Genomic DNA, 27,538 nt, shown 5'->3' on the forward strand with positions numbered 1-27,538 from the left:
CAGGATCATGATGGCTAGTGAGAAAGGCCTGGGTGATGGATGATACCCTCATCAACCCCTGTGATGTGGTACCTGCTGCAGAGTACCACGGCATGCCCAGTTTTCTGTCCTCAAGATCCCCAGTCTTAGGCTGGTGGAGCAGATGGCTGTGGGGGTCCCCACGCACCTGGTCACTGAGTGTGGACAGCTTGGCCTCCAGCTCCCGCTTCTCCCGCAGTGCCTTCTGCTTGTCTTCATACTCCTCCTCAAGCTGCACTTCCATCTGCTTTAGCTGCGGGGTCGTGGGGACAGAGGCTGTTGTCCTTTTGTCCGTCGTGGGCAGGGACAATAGTCCCTTCCCATGCTGAATGTCCCCTCCCAGAACAATGGAGCAGGACTAAGTGTGGATGACCCAAGGAGGTACAAGTGCAGGAGGGGGACAGAAGGTCACAGGCAGCTACTACAGGCACAGTAGACTTCGCACAGTGTGTGTGTGGGGGGGGAGATCATCCAGCTAGGATGGCTGACCACAGGCGGCCCCAGGGAAGCACAGGACCAAGCTTTCCCAAAGACTGAAATGCTCATCCCAGGCCAGGCCTGAGTCCTAAGAGAGGAAATGCTGGTCCGGAATAGCAGTAGAATACAGGGGGATAGTGTGGAAAAAGAAAAGCCCCTACTTTAAAGCAGTGATAAAGAGCATATCCTTACACCAGCATAGAAGAACCCAGACGGCCCAGATGCCATACCTTCTTCTGACATGACTGCCGAGCCTCCTCCACCTCCTCATCCCGACTCTCCATCTCCTTGGAATGGGTCTGTCGCATCCGCTCCATCTCCATCTCCAGACGCAGCTTGGCCTGTGGGTTGGAAGTCAGGACTGGGTTCCTTTCCCGGAAGTGCAGCTCTCCCATGTTCAGGAGCGCAGGCTCTCTCTCCACCACTCTTTGCCGGCTCAGTCTTTGCCCTGGCAGCCAGCTTCTGCAGGGAAGCTGTAGCGTGCCTCCACTAGACACCTGGCCAAGGCTCAGGAAGAGGCTGGTTGCTGGAGATGGTCTTGCAGCTTTCCGTCCCTGGGTAGGACTCCTGAGCTGACCTGGCTGTTTAGTGGCATGCTTGGTTGGCTCCTGGCCTCTGTCTGCATTATCTTCCCATTCTTTCCTCACTAGATCCAACCCAGATCTGCTTTCGGGAAAGGCTGTATGGCAACTTAACTATCTGTACCTTGTGGCTGGCACCGGGCAAGTACTCTCACGACATTTTATGAGTAGATGAATGAGTGATTGAGAGAATGAATGAACGAATGGATGGATGTAGACCTTGACCTTTCCTCCCCGGTGCCCTGTGTTAATGGTGAGGGTGGCAATATTTCCTGTCGCACCTTGGCCCTCCCTTGGCCAACCCTGTGGTACCTGCTCCAGCATCTGTATGCTTCCCGCCTGTTCATCCAGCTCCTCTTCCTGATCCTTGACCTTGGCCTCCAAGTCCCGGAGCTGCTTCTTGACCTTGGCCAGAGAAGCCTCATCCTTGGACTCTTGAGAAGAAATGTCCTGGAGCTCAGCCTCCAAGGAGACGACCTTCTGGGTAAACCCGGCGATGTCCATGTCTTTTTCCTAGAGGGCAAAGGAAGGTGAGGTTGGCAAAGGGCTTCCCCAAGCGGTAGGGGAGCTGGAAGAGGGTCAGCCCCGGTACCTCCAGCTGCTGCTTCAGGCTGAAAGCCTCAGCCAGGAGCATGTCCTTCTCCCGTTGGAGCTTCTCCCTCTGCAGCTTCTCCCGCTGGGCCTCCTCCTGTGCCTGGGAAAGCTCACTGTCAAACCTGTAGGGAGCATGACGGCCTCATTAGGAAAGGACAAAGTCTAGCTCTCCAGCACACAGCAAGCGGGGTACCACAGACGGAGCAAGACACCAACAGGGCTGGGGTGGGGGGTGGGAGGGACTCATAAGTCATGACTTGGGACCCTGGTGACACTGGAATTCAGGAAATAGAGGTCAGACTACTGAGGCACCTGAGGAACAATGAATGCTTCGTCAAGTGGGCCTAAGAAGGTCCCACACACTGCTTCTGGGAAAGGGGCAGGCAAGTCTCCACATTCTCCAACGGATGAGAGAAGAGGGTGTCAGGGTGACAACACAGGGGCATCAGGGCGAGTAGAGACGATGTTCTCTTTGGACAGTTCACCCTAGGCTCAACTCAGCAACTACAGGCACAGCTGCTGGCTTCTAACTGCCGCCGGCATCTATCTCCGGTGTCAGTACCACCCACCCCGAGTTACCAGCAGGGCACCCCGTGCTGGGCCAGGCAGCATTCCTGCCAGGCCCAGCCAGCAATGTGCTCTAAGAGGCACTTGCGGGAGCCACCTCCTTTACTCCTCTACTTCCCAGCCTTCCATTTCCCGCCCAGTGACTCTAAATCGGGGAGCAAATTGCTGAAATCCCTCTTAGCCCTTCCCTGCATAGGTAATCAGGTTCCTGTGGAAACTCCATAGCACCCCTCCCTAGCCCACAGCAGAGAAAGAGGAGGAAAACCCCGAAGGCAGCCGAAACCTAATAAGTCGCCCAGCGGGGAGCACAGAGACATGGTAACTAGGCCAAGCTGGCATGATTATGGGGTGCTCATGAAGGAGGGGTTCCTGTTAACAGTGCCATCTTTAGGTTTAGACAGAGTGGGGTTAAAGGGTGGGAGAAGTGAACTGCCTGATTCTTCCCAGAGATACAAAAAAGAATCCTCTAAACCACCTTGCTCTCCTCAGAGTAACAGGAAGCAGTTAGCAAGGAAGGTGACAAGGTGATGGGGGAGCTGGGGACACGTAAGGCAATGCATACTGGGAAGAGCGGGAGCTCTGTTCCGCCCGTCTCCCTCCTAGGGTCTAGGGGTGAGGTTACCCTTCACAAAGGTAATTGGTACCTGTACTGGAAGCTGGCAGAGGGGAACCAGGCATTGTTCCTGCTCCCTGGGGCACCCCACTGTTCCCAGGGCGTGTGGGCTCCTCACGCTGTTAATGAAGGCGTCCCATTCCCATTCCCAGCCAGGGAAATTAATTTAGATTGGATTTTCTCCTGTGAGGGCTGCCCCCCTCCTTTGCGTCATTACCATAATGAGATGGAAGTGGCACGGTAGTTTAGCGACATTAGTCAGAGAGTGTGTTTGTGGGGTGAAAGCTACTCAGGCAGAGCCGGGGTGAGGGGGGTGAGGGGCACAAGGGCAGGGCAGGGACCTGGTGGTTCTGGACTTGGCTGAAGCCTGTCCTTTCTGGTTTGGGACAGATGACAGGTACCCTTTGAGAGGAACACATGTGAACAGAGGCTGGGATGGACTTCCCGGTAGCCGTGGCCCGAGTCCTCCTGGGAGACCAGAAGTGAGTCTGTTTCACGTGCCAGCAGGAATGGCTGGTCCTGTGGCTCAAAGGTTCTGAGGGCACAAGGCAGGGCCACCCACCTCCTCTGCTTCTTCTCCAGCTCATGGTTTCGGACCTGCTGGCCCTCCAGGTGCAGCTTGGTGTCCTGCAGCTCAGCTGTGAGTCGCTGGCACTTCTTCTTGAGCTGCTGCAGGGCCCGCTGGCTCTCGTCACTGTCTGCTTGCAGGTCCCCAAGCTAGAGGTGGAGAGACGGGTGCACGGTCAGCAGCCACCAAGGGTTTAGAAGTGGAGGACAGGATCAGTGACATCTTCAGAACCTAAGGGGTGATTCCCTGAGGGGGGGTCCCAGCTGTCCCTTCAGGACTGGCTGACACACCACTTCCCCTGTCCCTCTCCGGCTCTGCCTGCCTCTGGCTGCTTTGCCAGTAGACATGGCACTGAGCCCCAGCCCTTCGAAGACAGGCCTCAGTTCCCTGGCCAGCCTCACCCGTCTCTCTAGCTGCCTCCTGCTTTGCTGCTCCACCTCCATCTTGTCTTCCAACTCCTGCTGGAGCCGCTTCTTGGTGAAGTCCACCTCCCGAACAGCGCGCTCATACTTCAGCCGCCACTCTCCCCCTGCAGGGTAGGGCAAGACCGCTCCATTCAGAGCTGCTGAGGGTCCCCAGGAAGGGGCAGGGGACAGAAGGAGAGGGGTAGGAAGGAGGATCGGGTGGAGTCCACTACCAGGGGAGAGTCTAGAGAGGGTGACAAGGGGAACCTGGGCTAACTACTCCCTAGAGGCCGCCAGATCCATGGCCCTTGTCATTACCATAGCGGTTCAACCTGGTTATTTTCAGCACCTTGACATTGTGGTTTTTGAGGTTTTTGTTTGTTTGTTTTTTGAGACAAGATCTCAGGCTGTCCTTGAGTTTATTATGTAGTTGGTGACCTTGGGCTTCGGTCATCCGGGATTATAAGCATGAATCACCAAACCTGGTTTTAGCAACTCTACTTTCTCATCCATTCACTGTGTTTTAGTATGAAAATGGCTCACAGAAGGGAGACAAGCCCAGACATGGTGTGTGATTACCCAGAGAAGGAAGGGCATCAGGCCTTGCCATTCAGGCCCGCCTGCCTCCTCCACTTGGGACCCACCTGCATCGTCGTCATCCACTTCCCCGTTGATCTCTGCTGCCCGAATGAGCCTGGCCTCCATCACCTCCATTTCCATGACTTCCATCTGCTTCTTTAGTGCATCATACTGGGTCTGAAGGAAACGGCTTGTTAGCCTTGCAGGTCTTCCCCTTGCCTGTCCTACCCAGTGTCCTGAACCACACAGGCCACACGCTTACCCCAAGCAGACAGAGATGTCGAGCTACTGGAGGCTTTGGGGAAGCCGAGTGTGGCGGTCACTAGCCTGCTGTCTTCACCCTGGCCCTGCTCTCACCTGTAGCTCTTTCATTTCCTTCTCGGCTCGGAGCCTCTCGGCTGTCTCTGCATCCAGCAGCTGGGAGGCGGACTCTCCTGTGTTCCGCTCATCAGTCAGCTCCGATGTCAGCTCTGAGATCTGGGGTTGGGGGGGGGGGGTCACCAGTTGAAGTGACTGCCTCACTCAGCCAGAACACCAGGGCTCATGGGTCAGGGCACTTTGGGACAGTGGGCCAGTCTGTCTGGTGACTGGAGTCACCCACCCGGGACTCCAGCCGGTCACTGTTGAGCCGAAGCTCATTCCGTTCTTTCTCCACCTTCTCAAGCTTTCCGCGCAGCTGCTGGATCTCCTCCTGCGGGACGCAAGGAGACAAAGTGAGGCTGAGGTGCTAAGAGGGGTGAGGACCCCCCATCAGGACTCCTAACCCCCAGACTCCCCTCCACAAACAGCAGATGCCTACGGTTTTATCCTAAGAAGCTATGGAGGGTCCATCCTGCACTCCACAGGGATATGTGCTTGATGGGCATAGTTCAAAGACACCAGTCCTTCCAACTAATCCTAAAGCACCTTAATCCAAGACAAGCCAGCAAGACCCTTGTGTACATGGGCCCCTCCCAGGACCCGGCCTGCCGGGAAGTCACGCACGTCTTTGTTGCGAATCTGTTCTTCTGACAGCTGGACTTGGATGAGGGGCCGCACAGTGGTGAAGAGCTTCCACCAGGGCCAGTCCTTCACCCCTTTGTTCTTCTTGATGTTCTTCTGCACACAGCGGATGGCCAGGTCCTGGATCTGCAGTTGGGGTTGTCACATGATGGACCTCCCGCTCCCTTGGCCAAGTCAGTGCCCACCAGCAGCACAACCGCACCAGCTCCCCAGACCCTGCTCATGCCCACTGCCCCGCCCCACCCTTGGAGGGTGGGCAGTCCCGGGAGGGAGCAGTGCAGGGGGCACTCGTGTCCCACTGTCATTAGGAATAATTTCATCTGCTTTATTTGCTGCCTGATTATTTCCAGCACCCTGGCCTAGCTGTGCTATAAAACCTAATCTTGCTGAAACACAAGAGGCGGCAGTGCTGGCTGTTTTATGGACTTGCTAATAAGAAAAGGAGTCGCTGACACAGCTCCTTAATCTTCATAGAGCAGCCCATGAACCAGAGCCCACCTTTGCCTGGGCCCTGCTTCCCACCCCCACTCCCGCAACACAGCCCCCTGACCAGGGCACATGCCCACGCTGCTGGGCACTCAAGCATGCTCCCCACTCTGGCCCAGGCATGGTGCTCTTGGGAGGTTCCCACCTCCTTCCCAGATGATGATAACTGCTTGGTTTCCCCGGCATGCACCCTGCATGCCCCCCCCACTGGCACTCTGTGTGCCATCTAGGCTGGGGTGTCCCCAGAGCAGCACCTTTCTCTTCTTGAAATGCTGGCGGGCAAGATAGCCTCTGCATGCCGCTTGGAACAGGGTCAGGTGCCTGCTGGTTTGCTCATCTCGCTGCTCTTCCAGCCGTGCCAACGTGCCTGCCCGGAAGAACACCTGTCGGAGAAGCAGCCGGGTAAAAGTCGGAGAATGAACTGGGGTGGCTAAGAGAGAGGAACAGGCAGCTGGCACAGGGAGCCAGCGGGGAGGAAATATGGATCCTGGTTCAGGAAGAGCCTGAAAATCCACTTGCCCAAGGGTGGAGGGGAGGAGCCCTAGCATGGCCCCTGGGGATGGGCCAGGCCCAGGTAGAAGGCTTTGGGTCTGGAGGAGTGAGGTGGGAAGTCTGACTTCAAAGGAGAAATGACAGCAGCACAGTGGACCAGGAGATACCTGGGCCAAGAGGAACAGGAAGCACTCACTGGCCAAACAAGGAGGGGAGGTCCTTCAGCTAAAGCTGTGATACTGTCACTGTGCCCGGTGCCATGGCCCACTGCAGGGCCCGAGCACAGCTCCAGCCATCTGGGCTCAGGGGGAGAGTGAGATGGTGTGTCTGGATGGGAGAGAACCTAAGAAGCTGTCTGTGGGGGAAGACTAGAGTGGGGGGCGAGGCTTCTGCCCTTCTGCCCCCCTGCTCAGCTTCATTCCAGCTACCTCCTCTTTCATGCCAGGGCCCCACCCCTACCCCCACGTTTCACACTCTCATGAAGAAGCTGGTGAGGTGGGCGTGAATCAGCCCCAGCAAGAGACCTGTCATACAGGTTTGGGGGCTGGAAGACAGATGTGTGGGAAACCTGCTGAGCACCCTACACCCAGCTGTTCCTCTCATTCTTTGCTGCCCTGTGTTGGCCTTGTAAGAGACATGGAGCAGGGTGATGATGGCTCTGGTGTCCTTGAGAAGCAGAGGAGCACAAGGTTTATAACCACCCTCACCTGATACAGGTGACACACACACACACACACACACACACACACACACACACACACACGCCTCCTTCTTAGGGCCACTGAGATGGCTCAGCCGCCAAGCCTGCCACCCTGAGTTTGATCCCCAAGATGCACATGGTAGAAGGAGAGAACTCACTGCCTCAAGTTATCCTGGCCACCACACATGTGCTGTGGCATGCACACTCACTGCTTCAAGTTATCCTGGCCACCACACATGTGCTGTGGCATGCACACTCACTGCTTCAAGTTATCCTGGCCACCACACATGTGCTGTGGCATGCACACTCACTGCTTCAAGTTATCCTGGCCACCACACATGTGCTGTGGCATGCACACTCACTGCTTCAAGTTATCCTGGCCACCACACATGTGCTGTGGCATGCACACATCCATAAAATAAGAAACAAACAGGTAAGTAAATAAATGTGATTTATCCTTGAAAAGAAAGACAGTTTGGAGAGATGGCTCTGCAGTTAAGAGAACTACCACTCTTCAGGAAGACCTGAGCTTGGTTTGGAGCGCCCACATCATCAGCACAACTGCTGTAACTCCAGTGCCAGGGGATCTGACGCCCTCTTCTGGCCTCTGAGAGCACCTTCATACACATGGCAGACACACACAGACATATCCACACGTAAGCAAGCAATATATCTTAAGAAAGAAAGAAAACAAAATTCCCTTTGTGGGACAGAGATGGGAAATCAAGAACACAGGTAATATATATAGTCCTGATAGGGGAAGGATCCCAGAGTTCCCTTCAGGGAAGAAGTAGGGAGAGAGCCCAAACCCGATGAGAATGCTGCATCTGCTCACGGCACAGAAGCCTCATCCTCTGAGACTAGTTTTGGGAAAAAAAAATCCAGCTCAGTCCTTGTGATACTGCCCCAAATTCTACAAACTGGCAAAGTGGGGGTTCCCATGTATCTGAAGTCTGACTCACGCCTCAGTTTCCAGTAATATATATGTGAGGCCCTAAGGGACAACCAGTTTGTTCCTAGGTCAAGCAAATATGCTTGGTTAGCAAACAGGGAAGCAGGGGAATACTGGTACAGAGAGACAGAATGGCTCGGAAGCACAATGAGAGAGAATGATCTAGGCCAGGAGGTGGGGGTGGCACACACCTTTAATTCAGCACTCAGGAGGCAGAGGCAAGAGGACCTCTGAGTTCGAGGCCAGCCTGGTCTACACAGTGAGTTCCAAGACAGCCAGAGCTACATAACAATACCCTGTCTCAAAAAAACTACACACACACACACACATACACAAGAATGGTCTACAGACACAAGCCTCAAACCTCTTGAACATATGCAGAATTGAGTCCTTTTGCGGAGAGCTTAGGAGATGGCTCACCCTGCTAAATGACAGTTACACAGGCAAAAGGACCTGAGTTCAGATCTCCAGCAACCACATAAAAGCCAGGTGTGGCCATAGTTGTCTGTAATCCTAGTACTGGGGACTGGTAGGGGGCAGAGAGGAGGTCCTATAGCTTGCATGCTAGCCAGTCTAGTCAGTGAGTGAGTGCCCAACTCAGTAAGAGATCCTGTCTCAAAAATAAGGTGGAGGGGTCTGATGAGGTGGCTCAGTGAGTTGGGTCACTTGCCACTAAACCTGAGGACCTGAGTTTGAGCCACAACACCCACGTGATAGAAGGGAGTAACAAACCTCTGACACAGGGTGCTCATAATACCCCACCCCGCACCCCCTCTAAGTAAATAAATGCAACAAAAACAATAATAATAAATAAGGCAGAGAACAATGCAGGAAGACACTAGATTCAATCCCTGGCCTCTATTCGACAGAGTTCACTACAAGTGCATATGTGTGAATACACATTTACACACATACAGAAAAAAGATTTAGGATCCTTTTGAGTAGAGCTGAAAGACTACGGACATCTCCTTCTCAAGTTCCCATGAATACATACTTGACAGCGTCAGGAGGCTCTCAGACCCCAGGCTCTTCGCCTGGCCCTCCAGGGCCCAGTGGCCTCCAGTGAGGCCCCTCCACTGAAGCATTATGAACACCCAGTCCTTGCCTACCAGCCAGTGCTAAGTGCAGCCTGCAAAGCTAAAGCAAGCATCCAACCTTGCGCCTTTTCCCCCTGTGTACCAGGAGGCCCCGTGGCTCACCTGCCTCAGCTTGGCACCAGGGAGGAATCAGGACAGCTGAGGGTCTAAGATGTGGCCAGAAGAAGGCTAACCTGTACAGGCCTGTTCCTGCCTGAGATGTGTCTGGGAACCTGGGAACTGGCTTAGAGCGCCACTCCCAGTACCAGCCAGCAGTGGCCCAGCCTGCTAGAGGGGTAGGAGCTCACGGAAAGGCCTGGGTGTGAACCAGCCACTGAGCAGCTGAAGGAATGGTTTTGGCTGCAGGCAGCCCAGCTGGCTGCCTCTGAGTCTCAGAAAAAGGGCATGCGCGTGCATGCATGTGTGTGCATGTGCGTGTGCGTGTGTGTGTGTGCTGGAGGGTGACCAGAGAGAAAGGAGAGGAGCCAGATGTCATAGACAAAGACCAGAGCAGAAAAATGACACCAAAGGGGTGGGAACAAACACAAAATAAGGAGAGAAACAGGACCAGAAACCAAAAAGGGCAGAAGGGACCTTGAGGACCCAAGGGAAAAAGAGAAAGCCAAGGACATTAGACTTAGATGAGACACAGAGAGCGAGGGTCAGGAAAAATCAGGACCTGCAGACTAAGGGACAAGTAAAATGTATGTCTCTCCCTCCACCTCACACTGTGCAAGAGGCTTTGTGATCCGGGTCCCTGTCTTCTCTGCTGACAGAGGAACACATCCGTGACTCTTTGTCTGGCCGCCCGCTGCCCTTCCTCCATGCCAATTCCCAGCGCACTTTTGAACACAGCCTATCCAAGCTTTTTAGCTAGGGGAGAGGTGGGCAAGGCTCCCTGCCTATGGGAAGACTGTTCCTGGACCCTTTGGTATGGACCAGGGCCTTTTCTGCTACATATTCCATTTAGATGAGGAATTTGGCCTGTGGGCAGGTTGTGGTGGCTCAGCTCACCAGTCTTCACTTGCTCTTCTGCACCCTGGGAGCACTCTGGAGTACTCTTCCTACTACCCCTGGCTTTCCTCAGGCCCTGCCTCCAAGCCCAGCCCTCTTCCTCCAAGCCCAGCCCCCTCCCTCCAAACCCAGCCCCCTCCCTCCAAACCCAGCCCCCTCCTTCAAGCCCAGCCCTCTTCCTCCAAGCCCAGCAGCCCTTGGTTTCCTCAATTCCCTCTGTGGTTTCCTCAATTCCCTCTGCATCAAACTCAAGGCCATGTTTCAGCCCACTCCCTCCTGACACCACGACACCACAGAGGTTTCAGAGTCCTGAAGCAGTCAGCTATCCTGGCAAGAAGGTAAAGTTTGCTGACAGTAGGATATCTACACCCTCGCTTCTGTCTGAGAACGGGGAGGGAGAGCCAGCCACCTGACCAGGGCCTCCAGGAAGCGAACACCTGGCTGCCCACCTGTGCACAACTTACCCGACTCAGGCCCATGCAGCAGCTGCTCTTCTCCAGGTCCAGGGACTCTAGCAGCTCCTCCACAGCCTGAGGAGAGAAAGGCTGCCATCAGGTCCGATAGGCTCTCCCCATCTCCACTTCCTGGGCCCTCCCTGGCTCCCTCCTAGAAACCCCATCATTTCTTCCACGAGCCCCTCAGGTAGGTTTCCATGATGCCAGCCACTATGTCCACTCTGGGGACCAGAGGTGACCAGAAGAGGAATAGATGGTGTTGTTGGAGAGTAAGATAAGTGGGGGGCAAGACGGGTGCAGTACATAAAAAAGGCATGGGGTTCAGTCGGGGGTGGGGACCCCAGAGGAGGACTGCCTTACCCGAGAATGTAACTACCAGTTAGGCCTCCAACTTGAGCAAAGGCCTGGGATCACAGGCGGAGGGTACATGTTGCAAGAGTGAGGGGGTGGGGATTAGAGGGCAACCAAGGTGTGGGGAGCCTTGTGCACCTGGGAACTCTGCACAGTCCTCTCAGGAAGGGCCAGAGACATCTCAAAAGGTCAGTCACAAAAGCAGGGAATACGTGAGGAAGAACAGGCTCGAGGGCAAGAGAATGAACGGACCGCATGAGCTCAGTCTGGGGTAAGACACAGGAAAACCCAGAAGGCAGTGAGAGGAGCGTGCACTCGGAGTGCAGGAGGGAGATCTGGGTCAGTCAGTGTCTGTGTGGTAACCGAAGTGATGGGTGCGAATGAGGTTGCCCAGGAAGACAGAGAATAAAAAAAGAGTCGCAGAGTATTGAGGAATGAAATCTTTACTGAAGCAGGGAGCGGAGAGGAACAGCATGGTGGCAGATGAGGCAAGCAGGAAACACTTCAAAATACCAGTAAAGTCGCATGTCAAGAACTCAAGGAACAGCCAAGCAGGTGGCACACACCTTTAACTCCAGCACTTAGGAGGTTGAGGCAGATGGATCTCTGTGAGTTCTAGGCTAACCTGGTCTACAGAGTGAATTCTAGAAGACTCAGGACTATATAGTGAGACCCTGACTTTAAAAAAATGCAACTGAAGAGATGGCTCAGTAGTTAAGAGCACTGACTGCTCTTCCAGAGGACCTGGGTTCCATTCCCAGCACCTACATGGCAGCTCACAACTGTCTGTAACTCTAGTTCCAGGGGATCTTATGCCTTCTTCTGTCCTCCATGGATATCTGGCACGCAGATTGTGCACATGCATACATGCAGGAAAAACAAACACATAAAAATAAATAAATAGGGGGCTGGAGAGATGGCTCAGTGGTTAAGAGCATTGCCTGCTCTTCCAAAGGTCCTGAGTTCAACTCCCAGCAACCATATGGTGGCTCGCAACCATCTGTAATGGGGTCTGGTGCCCTCTTCTGGCCTACAGGCACACAGACAGAATATTGTATACATAATAAGTAAATAAATAAATATTTGAAAAATAAATAAATAAATTGTTTTTTAAAAAATTCAAGGAACAGGGCTGGAGAGATGGTTCAGAGGTTAAGGGCACTGGCTGCAGTTCCAGAGGTCATGAGTTCAATTCCCAGCAACCACATGGTGGCTCACAATCATTGGTAATGAGATCTGGCACCCTCTTCTGGCCTGCAGGCGTATGTGCAGACAGAACACTATACATAAAGGTAACAGGGAGACCAGCCCCAGGGTACCAGGGTGGAGAACAGGATGCTGAAGTGGAAGAATAAAGGGCAATAGAGCAGGAGCTGGGGGCAGGCAGATGTGGGTGGTCTCAGGCTAGAGAGCATGCACAGGACAAAGAGCCTCTTTCAGGTGGAGGCTGCTCTCTATGGAACTGTTCTATCAGAGAAAAGAAGCAGGAGGGAATGGATTCTAAACCATGAAGGAAGGAACTGCCCCAAAATGGTTCACTTCCATCCTGTTCCCACCAAGGAGGATGGGGGATGGGAAGAAGGAGGAAGATGAAGATGGTAGAAGAAGCTAGACCCTTGGTTTCAGTAGTTTAAAGTCAAGGTCAGCTACTGGGAAGATGACCTGGGAAGGCAGGGGAGGGGAGGGGAGGGTAAGGTAGGGTAGGAGACTGGAGGAGAAAGGTGGTAAATGGGATAGCAGGCCAGGAGCTTGGTGCTGTGGCCATACAAGGAAGGACATGCAGAAGACTTACTAGGCCATACCAAGGGCCCACCTAAGGTTGAAGACCACAAACCTGTAGGAATTCAAGTCTAGAGTTGTACAGCTTCTTTCCATAGCCCTTGGGAGTCTAAAATGAACAGCGCAGCCACCCAAGGGCTGGCCCTTCAGGGTAGGGGTAAGACAGGGCTGTGGGAGGTTCAGGAGAATGGAGGGATGAAGGCTAAGTGCTGAGTAGGTCGGGCCATGAAGTAAATGATGAAACAGAGAACAGATTGGGTCTCGACTTGCAGGGTCTCGCTGAGTCCAACTGCAAACTCCCTGAGCAGGGAACACTACAGGTAGGATGTTGTGATCAGAGAGATTCACACAGAAATGACAGTCTGGGAAGGACAGCATTTCCAGGGAGACAAGCACAGCCTGTCGCCCCCGTGAGAAGGAAGCTGGGATGGAAGTCAAGGCCAAGGGGGAGTGGGAAGGTGGGATGCTAACAGGCCCGAGACCACAGAAATCTTTGCGGCTTCCATGAAATGTCTGTCTGTGAGTCAGAGAAGTAGGGGCAGACTAGGCAATGTTGTGGGCTTTCCTTCCCCAGGCTACAGAGTGCCCTCCCTCCAGGGCAGCCTCCTAAGGACTGAGGTGCTCTCAGAGTCAAGCTGAAAGCTGGAGCCAGTGCACAGCAGAGGGGGTCTCCTCTATTCAAGGAGCCTTTGGCTGCCTGGGGGTTGAGGTGGCAGTGTAAAGTGATAAAGACACTTCTACAGTCATGGGTTCATCATTCTTGATTGTAAGAGGCCCACAGACATATGCTCCGCACCAAAGTAGACTTGCCATCTCAGCCTCCTCCTAGGAAGGAAGCTTGCCCAGCCCTAGAGAGCTTCCTGCTTCAGGGACCAGATCCCGCCATGGAAGCTGAGGCTGAAGGACCCAGATGCCATCAGCAGGATACCCAAAACATAAATCCTAGTCATCCACTTGGAAGGCTCTGCCATGTTTACTCAGTGTGACTGTCTGGCTTCCTAAAAGCACAGACACCCAAATCTTTGACCTCAATAGGAGTGGCTCCTCCCTAGTCCCTGCAGCTCATGAGCTCATGTGGCAGCCATTGTCACACTGCCACGGTGTTGTGTCTCTGCCCTAGCCCTGGTTGGCTGGAACTCTGTGACCTTGAGCAAGAGCCAGGCTGCAAAGTCTAGGAAAGAGAGGCAGAGGGAGTGAGTGAGTGAGGGGTCTGCAGAGATCCTGGAGCCCCACACCTACCCGCTTCTCATCCACCACTATATAGTTGCGCCCATGCTTCTTGGTCAGGTGTGGAGCAAGGACATCAAAGCGACGGCGGAACTCAGAAAACACCATGTGGTCTGGGTAACCTGGAGAGAGAACCAGAGAGATCCATCAACACCTAGCTTGATTGGGTGGGGGTGAAGGGGTGGACAGGGAGGCCCAGAAAGGACAGGCCATCAGAGCTGTTCTACAATAGGATATGAAGGCTTTAGCTCAGGACAGGGTGTGGGTATGGCCTCAGGTTCCATTCTCCACATCACACACACAAAAAATAATTTATACATAGATGATAGATAATATAGATAGATAGATAGATAGATAGATAATATAGGTAGATAAAAATAATATGGGCCGGTTGTGGTGGCGCACGCCGGTAGGATTTGCTGAAGGAGGCAGAGGCAGGAGGATCACGAGTTCGAGGCCAGCCTTAATAAAAAAATAATAATAATATGGCTTAGAAGTGGCATGGCCAAGCCCACATAGCTGTGAAGAGCTGGGTCTGGATTCTAGGCCAGCCCCCAGCTATCACCTGACATCCTATTGTTTTTCCTTATTGAGACTCCAAGGTTTCAGTCTCTGCATTATCACACAGTCATGATGTGGGAGGGTAGAAAGCAGAAACAGAAGTCACCCAGACTTCCCAGCTGTCCCCATATTAGCTGTCCTCCCTGATCTTTATTTGGAGACCTTACTGAGTGGGGGCTCCCTTCTCTATCATGAGCTAAAACACACCCTAGGCCCACTTCACCTTTAAACAGGGACCCTGGACCTCATGGAGACCAAGCCAGGAAATATATAGTAAGTAGAGCTTGGCTCACTTGGCAAATGCTCAGAGAAATGGGATTTCCCTGTCTCCTGTCAGAGCAGGGTCACAGAAAGGACTCCCTCCTTGCCCTACCTTGACCTTAACCTGAAGGCTCAATGACCAAGAACCCTGAAATTCTCCTTTCCTAAAGTGTGTCTGGACTTGATGCGAGACGGCTTCTGGCTCGGAACACGGTCAGAATAGTGGCTAGCAGGAAGTGACCCCAATGGGTCACTGATCTCACCAGGGTCCACAGTGGAGGGCCAAAAGGGCCACTCCTCCAGATCACAGCACTTCCAGACAGATAGGGATCTCAAATACACCCGCTTCAGCTTCCAGCCAAGGAAACTGAGGCCTGAGGTTGGAGCCACTGGGTTGCGGTCAGAGGCAGAAGTGGAGTTCACACCTAGGCCACTGACAGCCAGCTGAGGGCTTGCTCTGGCCAGCCAGCTCTGGGAAACCCTCCAGCTGGGAGATGAGGCTGATGTATGTGCCTGATAATTGCAACAGGAGGCGGGGGCTGCTGAGGGGCCAAGACAAAGTGAGCTATTGATTGTATCTGAATTGCAATTAAATTGATGGGCCAGGATAGCAGTCTGGACGCCTGGCATCTTAATTAATCATCAGCGCTATCGATGGTGGCTGGGGGCCGGGGGAGGGGGAAGCTGCTGCCGTTGGCCTCATCGATCTGCTTGTTTGAGTAAAGCACATTGATTTTGGTTCAGAGCGGTAACAATCTGGTTTTGAAATAATAAACACCAACTCCATATCAAGACGTGGGGACAGATCGATGATTTATTTAGGACTGTGTAGGGAGCCTGCTTCCTGGCTTTCGCTGCTGAGGAAAAGTGAGGGTATCCATGGGGATACCTCAAGGGGACCCTTCTGCAGGTAGGTAGGACCCGGCCTGCACTTCTCGCTGGGTGGGGGGGGGGGGGAGAACAGAAACCTGGTACTTCCTTACTTCAGCTCGAGAGGCCTGAGGAGCCAGCCTGCCTGGCTGGCATCCAGCTCTGCTGCTGGGTGACCCTGGGCATGCTCTTTCACTTCTACGAACCTCGCCTCCTTATTTAGGGTTGATAATAGTTACCACCTCGTGTGGCGGCTGTGAATTAATGAGTAAAAAAGCTGGGAACAGCACCTGGCGAGCCATGAATTCTGAATGGATGACAACTGCTACTGCTGTCGTCCTTGTCCCCTCCAGGAGGACTAAAGGATCCTGCTGACCTTTCCTGGGAATTTTAAGTACTTCTAAGAGATTTAGCACCTGTTTTCCCCTTGGGTAGATGGCGCTGAAAGGGCACTGAGTCAGAAGGTCTGCGGCTACTGGCAGAGCTGACCCGCCCACACTAGGGATGATGGGCAAGAAGAGCTATGGGAACAAATGATAGGGCGTTTGAGACGGAGTGTGTGCGTCCGTCTGAGTGTCTATGCACACGCGCGCACACACACAAACACGCAGGAGTAGGACTTGAATGAGAAAGGGAAAAGAGGAAGAGAGGTGTCCCAAAGTAGACAGGACTAAAAGCAAAGGTTGGGCTGGGACTAGGGCGGAGAAAGATCTCCAGCCAGTCCCTAGAGAGGACGGCAGCAGGGTGGCATCTGCCAGCTCAGGAAAGGGCACCAGAGCCTGGTGAAGGGGAAGGTGCCTCACCTTGGCGGTACATGCGCATTGCGTCAAGCAGGCGGGATCCCCGAAGCTGGGCACGAAGTAGGGACACATCCAGTTGCAGCAACCCAGCCTCACAGGGGTCTCCTGGGGGAAGGTCCAGCTCACTGCTGCTGCTAACTCGGCGGGAAGAGGCAGCTCGGGGTTCCCCGGGCAAGCCCTCAGCCACAGGCAGGAAGCAATGTACGAAGTGCATCTTGGACCTCTTGATGGTGTCAATGAGGGCATCCTGCCAAAGGGAAAGGACCACCTCAGTGCCCCCATGTCTAGTGTCCAGAAAGCTAGCATCTCTGCTCCTCACAGGATAGTAGTTGGTCTGCCCCTGCTAGGACATTGCTAAGCCCGGACAGGGCTGCCCTCCTCAGGCACGGCTGGCCAGTCTCAGTAGCTGCACTGAAAAGGCAATCGCACCAGCAGGGATCAAAGCTGGTGGATCTGGGTGGGCACGGATGCCATGAGTGTGCCGTGCCGACCTGCCAGCAGGAGACCTGGGACCTTGTTGGACACTCACCACTTGCAGCTTAATCTGTATGCACAGTGACTTCTTCTTGACAGCTGCCATGCCAGTGGTAAAGGTTTTCCTCATGCTAGTCGCCCGGCGCAAGGCCAGCTGGGAGCCACCCTCCAGGCCCGCGATGGAGCCTGAGAGCACCGTGGCGCTGCCTGCCCGGCCTAGAAACAAGTTGCTGATCATCTTTCTGCAGGGGGAAGAAGACCAGAGGAGGAGTTAGAACACTGGGCAATAGAAACTGCATCCACCAACCCCACCCACAATATGGCTGTGGCCGGGTGTCTGGGCCATCTTTGCTGGAACAGTATGTCCTAAACCTACAACAAAACTAGAAGAGAAAACTCAAGATAGACAGAGGCCATGCAGGCAAGGATTGGGCAGTGGCGGCAATCCACTCCTCTTCCTCACCAGCGAGGGTAGAGAGGGATTCTGATATTCAGTTCAGCGTACTACATAATTAGACTATGTGTTTCACCTCCTGTTCATTACCTCTCCCACTGGGACGTAAACTCCACAGGGCAGGGGTGTCTGCTCTCTTCATGGCTAACCGCCTAGTACCTACAAGTCCCTGTCCACAGAGGGCGTCCTAATCTCTGACATAAAGGAATGGGTGCCAGGGCTTATGTGATTTCTGAGGTTTAAAGTTATTCTTGGCTTTTAAAATTTTGTTGAAGGGTCTGAAGAGAGAGCTGACTGCTCTTACAGAGGACCCAAGTTCAGTTCCCAGCACCCATGTGAGAAGGCTCACAACTGTCTGTAACTCCAGCTCTGGGGGGATCTGGTGCCCTTTTCTGGCCCCCACAAGTACCTGCACTCAGGTGCCCCTCTCCTCCCCCTCATATATATAAAACTAAAAAACAAAATCTTTTAAAAATGTAGCCAAGGACGACCTGAACTTCTGACTCCCCTGCTTCTAGTTTCTGAGTGCCACCAAATTTGCCAACTGTGGTGTCTCCACTTTCTCTGAAGAGAGTGAGGAGGGAGCTGTTCCAACTGAAGACCGCAGGTCCCTCTAAGTGTGTGCCTCCCATCCCTGCACACACATCTCTGCAGGTGATTCCTGTGTCTTCAAGGCCACGTGGCCTTGACTGTTGTCCCCCACACGTCGGCAGAGGAAGGGAGCCCAGACAACAGTTGTGGGGACAGGATATGAGATGGTCTTACTTCTGGGAATCCTGCAGGAGCCGGGATGCATTCTGGGTAGCTGGGTTCTGCTTGGTATAGTTCAGCCAGCCAGTCGCATTGTACTCCACCCAGTTGGTACCATGGCTGTGACCCAGGAGAAAGTGCCGTGGTTTGCTGCTGCGCAGTAGAGGACTCTGGCCTGAGGGTGCATGAAGCCAAGTTCAGGTCATCAGGGCACAGACAGACACACAGCTACAGAGTGCCATGCCACCCGGCTCTCCCAAAGCAGGAAGGCGGTCACTCTAGGCATCACCTACCTTTTTTGTCACCTTCCTGGGGGCCATAATAGGAGAAAAGACGGTCGAGGAGAGCATCCTCGGTGGCACCCGGCACCAGCGCCTCCTCTTCCAGCAGCCATAGTAGTCCCCTTGCCTCATCAGCATGGGCCAGTGAGCGGACCTAGGACAGGAGTAAAGATCGAGCTTTGCCATGTGGGGTTGTGCAAAGGAAACGCTCCCTCTCAACAAAACACCATGGATAGCTATAGTCACACTTGCTTGAATTTGAACAGTGCGGCGCTAGCTGCTCACTACTGACACCTTGTGGAATAGATGGGCATAGAAACCAGATGAGAAAGAACTCTTAACTCACTACAAAAGAAGATTGCTGGGACTTGGGGTCCAAAGGTACCCAGAACTAGTTTCTTCTGATTTGTACTCATATTTAGAGCTTCCCCTCAATCATTACCCCCTCAGAGATCGCAGGAGCGAGGCCAGCCCCAGTCCTCACTTCCCAGCAGCTTCAGCGGGACAAAGTCAATGTACAGCAAAATCTCAAAGGAGGCCTTCTCTGTTTAGTTTGAAATAGGGTCTGACTGTGTGGAGTAGACTGGCCTTGAACTCACAGAGATCCACCTGCCTCTGCCAGAGTGCTGGGATTAAAGGTGGGCGCCACGATCGCCTAGCTCAAAGAAGGCTCTTAAACAATGTCTGTGGAGCTAGCACTGGTCCCCATGGGGAGAACCCAGAGAGTGCCCAGATTGCTGCTGGCTATAAACTCAAGGACCAAAGCCCCGAGGCAGGTGACTCTTCACGGAGTTTGTGGACAACAGAAGCAGAATGGGAGAAAGCAAGGCGTGTCCCCATCTGAAGGGAATGACTGACTGTCACTCAAGCAGACTATGGTTCCCGGAAAAACACAACTAGTGAGTGTTAGTAAATATTCTCTGTGTGTGTGTGTGTGTGTCGTGTGTGAGCACGTGTGAGCATGCATGTGGAGTCCAGAGGTTAATGATGGTGTCTTCCTCAACTCGTCTCTACCTTACTTATCGAGACAGGTCTCTTGTTTGAATTTACCAATTTGGCTAGTCTGCTAGCCAGCTTGCTCTAGGCATCTTCTGTCTTTGCCTCCTGGGTGAATTCCAATCCTCATGCTTACACTTCAAAGAACCTTACCCAGTGAGCTACCTCCACGCCTCTGAGTCTTTGGTTTTTCAAGAGAAGGTGGAATTCTGCATCCTAATACCCCATAAGGGCCTAGTAAACTAGCCCTGTGGCCACATCTGGCCTGAAGGTGTGTGTGTGTGTGTGTGTGTCTCCCTTATCTTCTTTAGACAAGAAGAACTGCCCACACCCCATGCTTACCTGGCTTTTATGGCCTGGCAGACAAGAAAAATAAGAGAAGTGCTATTTTTCCCTCTCTTTGATCTACTGCCTATATCTTCTCCCCACGGGGAGGCCAGTGGGTGGGGACAGTACTCTAATATCTAGAGACGAGTGGCTGGAAGGAGTGACATGGCATGTGGCACTGGAGACCCCCTCCTCCCCAGAACCATCAAATAGCAGAAACCTAAGAGCGAGCAAGCAGGATGACTGATTTGCAGCCTAACACAGTCTGCCCCCTGGTGCTCATGAGACACAAGGACAACTTCCTTCCATCTGAAGATGGCAAAGGCTCCGCAGGAGGACCACCCAGGAACAGGAAATGCATCTTCCCCGGAGAGCCTCTTGGCGTTTTAAGCTTTTGTGCCATCTTGTGCTAGTCCAGCAGGACCTCACTGCAAGGCAACAAGGACCACCTAGAGGGAGCCTCAGCCAAACCCGAGCTCTGCTGCCCAGCGTAAATGTCTTTCCCGAAATGCACAGGCCGCAAATCCTCAGATTGAAGACAATCACCAAATGCCAAGTGCTCATTGGGCCAGGCAGTATCTCAGGCAAAAGATGCCCAAGATACCAGTATAAAAGGTGACAGCGTGTTCCCAGGGGTGAGGGGTGAGGGCCGACATCCTTGTCAGCCTGCCTTGGGACATTTTAAATTTGACAATGTTTCCCTGTTTGAGGGAGCTGCTGCCTCCTCTCCCGGGCTCTGGTGGACTATGGGAGGCAATGATTTTATCCTCTGGGTTTGGATTCTCGCCCCACATCCACTACATAGTAGCAGACATCAGGGCATGGGCAGATACACGGCTCAGTCAGGCTCAGGACAGGGTCTGAGCCTCAGGTCACAAGAGAGGAAGAACATTTTCTTGCTTGGTTAGGACTCTGGGTTATGGTCCCCACTCACTAGGCAGGAGAGTGTGCCACCTTCCCAGACAGACTGAGTGCCCACGGGTAGAGCCCTGTAGTTGTGCAGTGCATGATATGTGGGTGTGACCCTTCCTCAGCCCACAGTGGCAACTCCAGCAAGCAGCTCAGTTTCCAGATGAGTGGGAAAGAGTCGAGGCTAGCCCAAGCTTCCCTGGCATTCCTACCAGGGACTGGTGGGAAGTTTGGTCCACAGCAGCCACCGAGTCATCTGCGGCTGGCTCCAAGTCATCAAACGCCAGTTCGATGTTCTCCTAGGAAGGAAGGCGCAATAATAATACTCAAGGGGATACAAAGGGTATACGGCCACAGGAGCAGGCTGGGCAGGGCCTCTGGGGCAAATCCAATGCCTCATCTCCATGCAGGAGCCCCCTAAACTATCCCAAAGAACAAATTACTCACTGCCTCCCAAGGTAGTGCTCAGTATTTTTTTACAGCTAAAATTCTCATAGTCTCCTCTTATGCTAAACCGCAGTCACACGCTGATGCTATTCGCAGCGGTTGATTTGGCAGTGCAGAATAAGCCTTCTCTCCATTTCACACAATCATCCTTAGAACTCATGAAGGCAGTCACAGCCTTCCTCTGGGGGCTTCTTTTATTCAAGACAAATACCCTCCTCCACAGGAGGAAGAAATCCCAGAGACCTCTTCGGGAGGGGCTCAACAGCTAGCCACCATCTAAGCCTTGGATTCTAAGAGAGCTGGACAGGGATCTGGGAGAAGTACCCAGGAACACCTTGAGGCAGAAACTGCACTGTGGCAATTCACAGACTGAAAGGGGGACTATAAAGAGGAAAATGAGACCTCCAAGGGACTTTGAATATGCCTTCAGCTTCCTGGAGCACAGACTGTCCACAAAATTCTTACTCTAGGGGGCTGGAGAGAAGCCTCAGAGGCTAAGCGCACTGTCTGTTCTTCCAGAGGTCCTGAGTTCAATTCCCAGCATCCACATGGTGGCTCACTACCATCTGTAGTGGGATCTGATGCCCCCTTCTAGCATAAAGTTGTACATCATACATAAATAAATAAAATAAGGGAGGCTAGAGAGCGGGGAATTAGTGTTATATGTGTCCAGATGCCCAGCCCAGGATGCCCTGGCCAGAAGGTGAGCCAGCAGAAGGCTTGGGCAGGGCCCTGATGGCAGCCACCTACCTCCTTGTATCTTTCCAACTCCTGAAGGAAGGTGCGCTCATGGAATAGCCTCTGCAGCCTGTCCTGGGCATAGTTGTGGCACAACTCCTCGAAGGAGGCTCCACGGGCTGACCCGCCCCTCTCAGGGTTCTGGAAGCCCGGCGTATCCACAATCATCATGGAACAGAGCGAGTGCTGGCTGGACTTGAGAGCCCTTAGCAGGAAGAGCCTTAGTCAGCTGGACGGGGCATTCCTATACAGTGGGCCCCACTTCCCTGCCCCTGCCATGTGACCTGCCTTTCCCTACCCAGGGTTCCCTCACCTCTGTGGTGGAAGGCAGTGCTGCCTAAGTCACCATGCAAGCATCAACCCCACTTTTATTAAAGCAGAAAGTGGAGTGCCTCTGGGTTCCGCTTGACTTACCTGTTTACCAGAGAGATGAGGAGGGTAAAGAGCTCACTGTAGAGGCCAGATGCCATGCCCTCTAAGCACTCCATGGCACTCAGTTTGGGGCCTGTGGGGCAAGAGGAGCAGCCATAGCTTCAGGCCTTGGGTCCACCCACATGCCCAGGGATGCTCTCTACCCACAGAGGTAGCTGACCTGGGGCTCTCCCCCTGGAAGCATCTATTCACTCCCCGTAGTCCTTCCCACCTCTGGGAGGGCGACAAGTCCCAGACAAGGCCTTCCAGTCCTACTCATTAGTCAAGGGGCCCCAGGTACCTGGGCCCTCTCCCAGGCCGCTCTCCTCGGGGCCCTGGCGGAAGGAGGTGGAACGTTGCAGGGTACCACCTTTAAGTTGGTGCTTAAAAATAGCCGAGGATAGCTCTTCCAGGCTGCAGCCCAGCAGGTATGCAGCTTTCTGGGCCCACTCGTGGCGGGCAAACTGCTTGCGTCCAGCTGTGGGGCAACAGGGAGAAGAGATCTAGCATCTTAGGTACACCTTAGGACAACCCAAACCACCGTGACTTCTGGCAGCCTCACCCCACAGGATGGGGGAGCTGGCATTGTCCTGATAACACTACTTGAGCTCGACATGAGAACAGAACACCCAGCGGCTGCCAGTTCTTTCAGAGTCCCTTAGGGGAGGAAAGAAGAGAGGTCCTAAAAGAGGCACTGACTCCACAGGCTGCCACTAGAGGGCGCACAATCAGTTGCAATTTAATCCAGGGGTGTATAGCTTGAGTTGGGTGAGGACAGGGTTAGAGGAAGAGGAGGCCCACCCAGCAGGAGCACTAGAGCCATGGGTGCCTGTAGGGGTTTAGCAAGAAAAGAGCAACAGCACCTGTCCCTTCCCCAGATACATTAAGACACGCCCCCCTTGCCCTAAGGGAGACCACAGACACCTTAATGGCTCAACAGTGGGGAGGCAACTGAGCCGCAGGGAAAAGGGAACAGCCCACACAGACATATGAGCCTGAGCCAACATGTGCCTAATCACAGCAATTAGGGAAAGCTAACAAGAAACAAGGTTTTTACCTTCAGCAGCTTCTGTAAGGCAAAGGACCAGCATGCAGCATGCAAAGAAAAACAGTGTGTTAGCAAACAGTCATCAACTGAGCCTGCCAGGCCCTCAGGAAGGGACTGTGGGAGGTAGGGGTTTATGAAGATGAGCAGGCAAGAAAGCACGATCGCATTTGGCCCTGAGATACAAAAGTACACAGTCTCAGAGGAATGTGTTTGTGGATGTCCTCACACTGACAGAGAAAAAGACACACAAAAGATTTCCTACAGTACATGTGGACACACACGCACACCACATGCATGCACACTTGTGCATACACCACGCAACCCGCGCGCGCACATACACACACACCCTGGGAAACACTGGAAACTTAGGTAAGAACGACGCTAGTCAACACTCAGCATATTCCACCTGCAGTCACAACTGAGAAGCGTCAGAGGAAACTGGGGTCTGATTCCTCAGAACACGAGAACCTCTCTCAAGACACAATCACACGCCTTTGCTCTCTCTTGCCCTGGAGACTTAACCCAAAGTTGGTGCTTCTCGATGAGGTGTCATCTACCGGTATCATAAACCAGACACCCTGACACTTGTTCCTGCATGCGCCCACAGCCACCAATGCGTGCCAATGCCTGCTAAGCAGCACTCTCTTTCTCACATCTCCAAGAAGACAGCAAAAGCCAGAAGTGTCGTGCAGAGCCAGTACCCCCTTTCCCATGGCTGGAGAAAAAGGGGGTGAAGAGCCGCTACCATCGTGGCCCTTCAGCACAGTATCCGAGGAAGAGAACGGTTCTTCCAAGTCAGATTGTACCCAGCCATCCACAAGCATGGATCCCGAGTGCAAAAGCTAAAGTCCATCCATCACCGGGTGCCTGCTGCCCCCTAGTGACCTCCACCTTGACATGCAGGAGAAAGAGCAGCAACTACCAAACCAGTGAATTGGAAGATGGGGAAACTGGTCTCAGGAAGCCCCAGGTTCCAGATGTAAAATGGGAAGGAAAAACTGATATTCTGGGGGCTCAGCTCCATAGCTAGCAGGCTCTTCTACCCTCAACACAGGGCTTCTCTTTAGACCAGTCCCCCCATGAGAATGAACCCAGTGCCCAGAAGCCCAGGGAAGCACCAAGACGGTCAAGCAGGTCCCTACACCCCGAGGTCCACCAAAGTCAGTTACCGGTTTGCTCCTCAAGGGGCTCTATCAGGGAGGGAATGAGAAGGACAGTCACTCCAGGCACTGCTCTGAGGCAGGACCTTCCATCCCTCAACCCCACACCCTAGCTGCCCACCCCGCTGCTCACTGTGGTCTGTCTTGACAGCTAAGGCCAAGCTCAGGCAATCATGGGCAGAGATTTTCCTCTAGCCTTCAGCTCCGATGTGGAGAACTGAGACAGGGTACAAGCCCAAGTGTGCACGGGGCAGAAGGTTGTCTGGTAACAGCTAAGTGTGCGGGACAAAAAACGAACCACACACATGGGCAGGGACCTCAGAGGCATTCTGGATAACAGGACAGGCTGTCTGTTACCTTTGGTAGCTCCAGCCGCCCCCAGGTGGTAGATGGAAGCCAGTATGAGCCAACAGGCCTTCTGTTCCTCGGGAGAGATGGCTAGCACCTTCATGGCCGCCTGTAGCTTACTGAACTGCTGAGCAGCTTTCTGCTTCTCCTCGGGCTGAGGGAAGACAGGGATGCTGCCTCTGAACCTCTGATGCTTCCCTTCCAGCATCCCCCATACCGCTGGACCCTCTGGGATTGCAGGGCCATTCTGGAACCACCATGGGGAACCACCTGCCAATGGAAACTTCTAGTCCCAGAGCCACCGACTCGGTCCCCACAGCCCAGCTCTCACCTTGGCCAGTGGCACAATTCCAAACACATTGTTCTCGGCCAAGTGGTTCAGGTGAAGCTCTGTCCTAGGGGTACAAATGAGGCATCAGCACGAGGCTTGATCCCCAGGCCAATGCCTTGTCCCTCTCAGGGGCGACAACTAACTACAGCCTCCATCACCCCAGTCACCCAGCCAGATCTGCCACCTTTCCTAACTGGACTGGATACCTCAGCAGACACCAGCCTCCCTAGGAGAAAGGGTGCAGTCAGAACCCTGGGAAGGGGCGGGGAGTCTGCCTGAAGGCACATCTAGCCAGGCCGGCCCGTGCCTCCGCTGTGAAAGGGGCCAGAAGGTGCCTGGAGCCCCCTGCTTGCCCTTAAGCAGGGAGCCAGTCTGAAGGCATATAGGGAAGAACATGGTAGGGCATCCGACAGGGAGCCGAGGGCCAGCTGGAGGGTACGGGAGGAGGCTTGGCTTCCAGACCAGTTCAGATTACAGCAGCTGCGAAACTGCAGGGAGCCATGCCACCTTCGTCCAGGTAAACTTCTTCCCCAGACCTCACTGAACACTGAGGATCCAGCATGATCCCAAGATTTAGGGCCAAGTAAGTCCTAAATGGCAAGGCTCGAGTCTCTATCATCTCACCATCCCGAGGGCCCAGCTCGGAGCCAGCACACAGCTGGCAATGGGCACAGGGCACGGTGGGCCAATGAGCTGGAGTCCAGAGTCCCATTGGAGCACACCTTCCTATCTCACCTGAGCGTGCTATCACCACAGGCCAGCAAGTAGTAGAAGACGTTGAAAGTGGCCTCGCTGGCCGGGCGTCGGGCCACACGCAGCTTCTCCAGGAGCATCGTCTGTGGCACAGCGAAGATGAGGAAAATTGTCACAGCCCTCCTACCCCTCAGCAGGAGGAACCAGGCCCTGGTCCTCCACGCCCACGGAAACATCAGAGCATCCTCTTCCTGGGTGCTCAACCACCTACCACTTCACTCCAAGATCAGAAAAAGGTAGAAACCAGAGCCCGGAAAAGAAGAAGGTCCCCAGCTCCCGGAATGGTGTAGGGTGGGCACTACCATGGCCAGCACCCAGGAACCAGCCTTCCTTGGGCGATAGATGCTTAAGGCAAAAAATTTCATTTACAGGAAAGCAAGATGGCTTAGCAGACAAAACTGTTTGCCACCAAGTCTAACAACCTGGATTCAATCCCTAGGACCCACATGGCGGAAAAAAACAACTGACTCCAGAAAGTTGTCCTCTGACCTCCTTATATGTGGCACAGCATGCGGGTGTATGTGCATATACACACATATACACAAATAAGTGAATAATTTTTTTTAAAGAAATTTTATTCAACAAGGCAATAGATTGGTGCACCTGGGCCTTTCTTTATTGCCAAGTGTGTAGCACTAGCCTGAGAGAAGTCCTAAGTCCCTGGGTCTCGGAAAGTCGGCAGAGAGGGATGGGGATTCCAGCAGTAGGGTGTGGGCGGAGGAGAAGGGCAAGAGGTCTGGAGGGCAGAATGAGGGCAGAATGGAGACCAGTTAATGAGGCACTGGGGAGCCTGACTCCTAGGGCTTGAAACCAGGGGTCCGTCTTTGCTTCCTAGGCCTGGGCAATGCCCCTTACCTGAATGGATGCTGAGGCCACCTGGCCAGCTTGGTCAAAGTCCAGGGAGAGAATCTGGGAGAAGCGGGTGGCACTGCCATTCATGATGGTAGGGCTGTTCCCGAAGGCTTCCAGGATGGTGTACAGGGCCTGCCACTTCTCCACTGCAGAGCACAGGCCCAGGGGACATCAGAACAACCAGGGGCAGCTTCCCCACAAAAAAACCGGGGCAGCTCCAGGATGCCCCGGACAACAACTGCCCGGGGACTGGGATATGTGAGTTCAGGGGTTAGGAGCCAAGGCTAAAAGAGGCAGCGTCGAGGAGAGTCACCATCCTTTCCCCACGCCCCTCCCCCACACATCTGCTTTCCCTGTTGCCCTGCCTTACCAGAAAACACCTTGCTCCCGCTGGTGCCAGCAATGGTGGCCAGATACTGCACCAGATGCTGAAAGCTGGTAGTCTTGCCACTACCACTGCTACCCAGAAGGACAATGGACTGGTCCTGGCGGCTCATCAGCATTGCCCGATATGCTGTTTGGGCCACAGCGTAGATATGGGGTGCCATGTCCTCCCGCCGACACCCCTTGAACATGTGCATCACCTTCAGCAGGACAGGCACAGAGTGAGGGGGGGTTTTAGAGCTGGGCCCACCTCATCTCACCTCTAGGATTTTGCACATTGCTGTGCCACCACTCCACAGATGCCCAGGTATTTTCAAGGCAAGGTCATGCATGGAAATGCAGACACCCGCCAACTCTATTAAAGATGGCAGGATAGCCTTCTGTCCCCACCCTCTTCCCAAGGTCAACTATGAGAGTGGGTGGGAACCCAGTGGACACTGGAAGAGAG

The 27,538-nt window shown here is 53.7% G+C and overlaps 1 protein-coding gene across 28 annotated transcripts in view; it reads right to left on the reverse strand.

The window, feature by feature from the left end:
• Myo18a (myosin XVIIIA) overlaps window positions 1-27,538 on the reverse strand; it is a 99,224-nt gene that overhangs the window by 18,373 nt on the left and 53,313 nt on the right. For 15 of the 28 annotated variants that reach the window (XM_075991550.1, XM_075991548.1, XM_075991549.1 and 12 more), the window contains 26 exons: window positions 27,077-27,290; window positions 26,710-26,852; window positions 25,837-25,937; window positions 25,102-25,165; window positions 24,780-24,924; window positions 22,516-22,692; window positions 22,218-22,308; window positions 21,816-22,008; window positions 20,831-20,917; window positions 18,399-18,540; window positions 18,121-18,280; window positions 16,957-17,143; window positions 16,431-16,674; window positions 13,948-14,057; window positions 10,588-10,653; window positions 6,144-6,272; window positions 5,386-5,529; window positions 5,003-5,092; window positions 4,759-4,878; window positions 4,467-4,578; window positions 3,820-3,947; window positions 3,413-3,567; window positions 1,669-1,792; window positions 1,389-1,589; window positions 726-836; window positions 167-271 (listed from right to left, as the gene is read on the reverse strand). In XM_075991550.1, the coding sequence (XP_075847665.1) occupies window positions 167-271; window positions 726-836; window positions 1,389-1,589; window positions 1,669-1,792; window positions 3,413-3,567; window positions 3,820-3,947; window positions 4,467-4,578; window positions 4,759-4,878; window positions 5,003-5,092; window positions 5,386-5,529; window positions 6,144-6,272; window positions 10,588-10,653; window positions 13,948-14,057; window positions 16,431-16,674; window positions 16,957-17,143; window positions 18,121-18,280; window positions 18,399-18,540; window positions 20,831-20,917; window positions 21,816-22,008; window positions 22,218-22,308; window positions 22,516-22,692; window positions 24,780-24,924; window positions 25,102-25,165; window positions 25,837-25,937; window positions 26,710-26,852; window positions 27,077-27,290 (3,543 nt within the window). Of the gene's footprint in view, window positions 1-166; window positions 272-725; window positions 837-1,388; window positions 1,590-1,668; window positions 1,793-3,412; window positions 3,568-3,819; window positions 3,948-4,466; window positions 4,579-4,758; window positions 4,879-5,002; window positions 5,093-5,385; window positions 5,530-6,143; window positions 6,273-10,587; window positions 10,654-13,947; window positions 14,058-16,430; window positions 16,675-16,956; window positions 17,144-18,120; window positions 18,281-18,398; window positions 18,541-20,830; window positions 20,918-21,815; window positions 22,009-22,217; window positions 22,309-22,515; window positions 22,693-23,271; window positions 23,321-24,431; window positions 24,453-24,779; window positions 24,925-25,101; window positions 25,166-25,836; window positions 25,938-26,709; window positions 26,853-27,076; window positions 27,291-27,538 lie in introns of those variants that run through there. The other 13 variants (XM_075991540.1, XM_075991528.1, XM_075991538.1 and 10 more) reach the window with 2 other exon arrangements.

Source organism: Microtus pennsylvanicus, chromosome 11, assembly GCF_037038515.1.
Source record: "Microtus pennsylvanicus isolate mMicPen1 chromosome 11, mMicPen1.hap1, whole genome shotgun sequence".
Classification (NCBI taxonomy): domain Eukaryota; kingdom Metazoa; phylum Chordata; class Mammalia; order Rodentia; family Cricetidae; genus Microtus; species Microtus pennsylvanicus.